This window comes from Tupaia chinensis, unplaced genomic scaffold, assembly GCF_000334495.1.
Source record: "Tupaia chinensis unplaced genomic scaffold, TupChi_1.0 Scaffold000146_1, whole genome shotgun sequence".
Classification (NCBI taxonomy): Eukaryota; Metazoa; Chordata; class Mammalia; order Scandentia; family Tupaiidae; genus Tupaia; species Tupaia belangeri.
The window spans coordinates 901110-904835 of record NW_006159616.1 but is presented as its reverse complement, the minus strand read 5'-3'; the positions used below and the strand labels follow the sequence as shown (position 1 = coordinate 904835).

The 3726-nt window shown below is 55.6% G+C and overlaps 1 protein-coding gene across 1 annotated transcript in view; it reads right to left on the bottom strand.

The window, feature by feature from the left end:
• Positions 1-3726, bottom strand: part of LACTBL1 (lactamase beta like 1) — a 20558-nt gene that overhangs the window by 331 nt on the left and 16501 nt on the right. Inside the window, 3 exon segments of the mRNA XM_027770659.1 lie at position 1; positions 4-506; positions 2236-2341. The exon segment at position 1 is cut by the window's left edge and continues 331 nt beyond it. Of these exon segments, the coding sequence (XP_027626460.1) occupies position 1; positions 4-506; positions 2236-2341 (610 nt within the window).

Here is a 3726-nt window from a genome sequence, read left to right as displayed (position 1 = left end):
CGGCCAGCAGCAGCACCAGGCCCAGGCGCAGCGGGGGCACCAGCGAGAAGGTGGCGGCGTAGCCGTCCAGGTCGCCGTCCTTGCGCACCACGCGGTATCCCCGCTGCGCGTGGAACTCCCACGGTGTGCCGGTCTCGTTGGCGAAGTAGGCGTCTGGGCAGGCCAGCAGCGGTGCCAGCAGCATCTTGGCCGCATCCGGCCGCAGGAGCCGCTGGGGCCCGCCACCCAGGAGCGCCATGGCCAGCTTGGCCAGGTCGGCAGGGGTGGAGTACATCTGTCCGGACGGGCGGTACCAGCCCAGGTCGTAGAGTGGCGCCGGCCGCCCGCTGCCGTAGAAGCCCGCCGCCAGGCGGGCACGCACGTGGGGCGTGTGGTCGAAGCCTGTGTCCGCCATCCCCAGCGGCTCCAGCACGTTCTGCGAGACCCAGCGCTGGTAGTCACCCTGGGCTGTGTGGGCCGCCAGGATGTGGGCCAGGAGCGAGAAGGCCAGCGTACTGTAATGGCACCTGGAAGGAGAGCAGTGGGAACTGAGGTGGGGCCTCCGCGGACATCTCGAGCCCGGAGGAGCCTCTTTCGCCTGCTCAGAAATAACACCCGAGTCGGGCTGAGTGGCTGGGACCTTCTCTACTGCATCCCCGATGGTCAGACCACTGAACAGCACTCTTCTCCACGTAAGACTAAGACCAGAGAGGGGCTGGAAGCTGCCCGGGTCTCTCAGCAGGCTGGAGAACAGGGCCCAGAGACCCACCAGGGAAGGTGGTGGCACAAATCTTATTGGCTCTTTATACGCTACTATTATTTACTTTATCACATGGAAAATTGAAGCGTTAGACTGTTCTGGGTGGGGAGGAGAGTGATTCTAATCCCTTAGTTCAAGGGTGACAAATACAAGGCGGGGTCCCTCACCCCCAGGCATGCAGACACCAGCAAGCCCTAAGAGGCCTTTTTTCTTTCCCAGGGCAGGAGCAGTTTCCAAATCTCTGAATAGTGCCTTCAGGAGGCACAAAGGTGGATGAAAAGTCACAAATCCTGGGACCAGCAGTTAGCGTAATGGCTATGTCGCTGGACTCATGTAGTCGACCCCCGGGCCCGATGGCTTAAACTCACGCCAGGCGCGTGTGCATGCGTGCCCAAGATCCCAAGAGGAGAATGAAGGAGAAGGAATTGCAGCATGGCCATCCCCCCTGGGGGGTGATTTCTCGCTTTCTGTCTCTCTGTCTGTCTGGCGAGCGCAAGCACCCTACAGTGAAAACCTCTCCAAAAAAAAAGAAGTCACAAATCCTAATGGGCCTTGCTGAACTCCGGGCTTGCTTTGCAGAGGCGGAAGGTAGGGGTTGCAGAGGCAGAAGGTAGGGGTTCACCAGGAAAAGCGCCTGGCCTGTGGTCACACGGCTGGTTGGTGGCGGTGCTGGAAGGGACTCCAGCCTGAAAGTGCTCGAGTGTCTCCTCTCGGCATCATCCAGATCCTTCTCTTCCTTAAGGGGAATGGGGCCTGAGGTCAGCATTTGGAGAAGCAGGGGGCAAATTTGGGAAGGGGCACTGCCCAGGGTCAGTAGGTCTGGGCTTGGACCTCTGAGGCCTGCTGTTCTCTGTCCTGCCCCACACTCCAGGGCTTCCAGCATTGGGCTTCTCCACTTAATGTCACCCAGCTGTACACTCCCAGCCTGGTCAGCATCCTGTTGATTTCCATCATGGCAAAATGTTTTTTAAAAATTATTTAATTTTTTTTTTTAATTTGACCAAAAAGGGAGAATAAGAGGGAGAGAAAGGGGGAAAGTGAGAAAGCAAGCTGCCTGGCCAGGACTTGAACCATAGTCAGCCATGTGAGAATCCAGCACCCTTAACCACCACGCCACCTGCCGGCCCCTTTGTATTTATCCTGCCTATGTGTGCACCTTGTCTCCCTCGCAAGAGGGAGGGGCCTGGCTGGCTGTGTCCTCAGCTGTATCTCCGTGTTTAACACATGCTGGGCAGAGCAGGTGCGCAGTGTATGTTGAGTCGGTGAGTGGAAAGAACGCGAGAGTCCAACAGCACTGGCCCCGCTCTCCCCTGCTTGGCTGTCCCTCCTCCATAGGCTCTAGTCTCTCCTGCTGTGGAATGGGGGTTGTCTTCAAAGGTCCCCAGTGGACGGCCTGGCTCTGACCACCCAGGATGAGCTGACATGGCTCTTCCCCAGGAGGTGAGTCTCCTCGAGAGGCTCCTAACGTGTTACTGGTGTCAGGGCGCATGGCTCACCTGGTTCCTGGGTCCACCACCAGCACGTCATCCTTGAGCAGGCTCAGGGCCTCCTGGGTGCTGCCCCTCCATAGCAGCGAAGTGGAGCGCAGCCTTCTCGGTAGCCCTACGGAAGACAGCGGTCAGACCTGCTGGGCCCGGGTGAGGGTGGGGTAGCGGGCCTCAGGGTGCACTCCCTCTCCTACCTTCCGTGGGTCGGGAGAGAACAAGGCAGTCAATTAAAATAAATAAATAAAGGTCCTGGTCCAGCCTAGCGGCATGGCCTACAGCAGCATGAACCGCAGTGGGTGCAGGAAGCCACATAGCTGACCAGGGATCTGGAAGCCCAGGTAGGCCTGACGACAGGCCGGGCGTGCAACAGCTGCCCAAGAGCCCGACAAGTGAGAGGGGAAGAGGATCATGCTGTGATGAGAGCCTGTCCAGGGTGCACTTCTCTGTCTCTGTCTCTGTCTCTCTCTGTCTCTTTTATGCATGCACATGCTATCATGATTTTTATTTTTTAATTTAAACATCTAGTTCCAGGGCCAGCCCGTGGCCTGGTGGCGAAGGAAGCTGGATCCCACGTGACTAACCATGCAGTTGAGTCCTGAACCCAGCGGCTTGAAAACTGTGCCAGGCACATGTGCACACGTGCCCAGACTCCGGAAAGGAAGGAGAAACGGAAGAGAAGGGATTGCAGTGTTACCTTTCCCAATGAAGAGCTGCTTTCTCACTTTCCTCCTCTCTCTCTGTCTCTGGCAAGGGCACACAGCCTCTGGAAAAATGTGGGGGAAAAAAAGGTCTATGGATTCTGATCTTGCCTCCTTTTCCCGCCTGTGTTTCACTGGGCAAGTCACTTAACCTCTCTGAGCAGCAGTCCTTCATCTATAACATGAGCGAAATAATTCCTCTATCAAAGGGCTCGTGTGAGGGTTAGAGGAGATGAAGTGCCTCTCGTGGCAAGTGGCATATACTAACTGCTCGCAAATTGTTATCACCCCCTGGAAATGTCATTCCCATACATTTCTTGAAGTCGTGGCCAAGTCTTATAAACCTGGTTCCTCTGACTGTTTGGGAATTTTCTCTTTATTGGATGGGACAAGTTTTGGGAGGATCTAAAACTCGGGATCCCTCCCATCTGTCATCTTAGTAATAGTTTTCAAGCACCTATTTTATGCCAAGGGCTGTCTACGGGTCATCAGACAAGTCATGACGCATTTTCGCATAGAAAAATACATCATGATTTTTCCAATGACCCAACAGATGCTGGGGATTCAGCCATGAACAAAACAGTCCCTGCCCACGTGGAATTTGCTCTATAATGGAGGGGAATAATAATACAAAAAATATTCATGGGTGGGGAAAACGATTCCATGCAAAAAGAAGGGCTGCTGTTTCACACAAGGTGGTCAGAGAAGGTGGCACAGAGAAGGGGCCTTGACAGTGGAGACCTGGAGGAGGCAGCCCTGGAAGGAAAGACCATCTTGGGCAGAGGACAGCAAGCACAGAAGC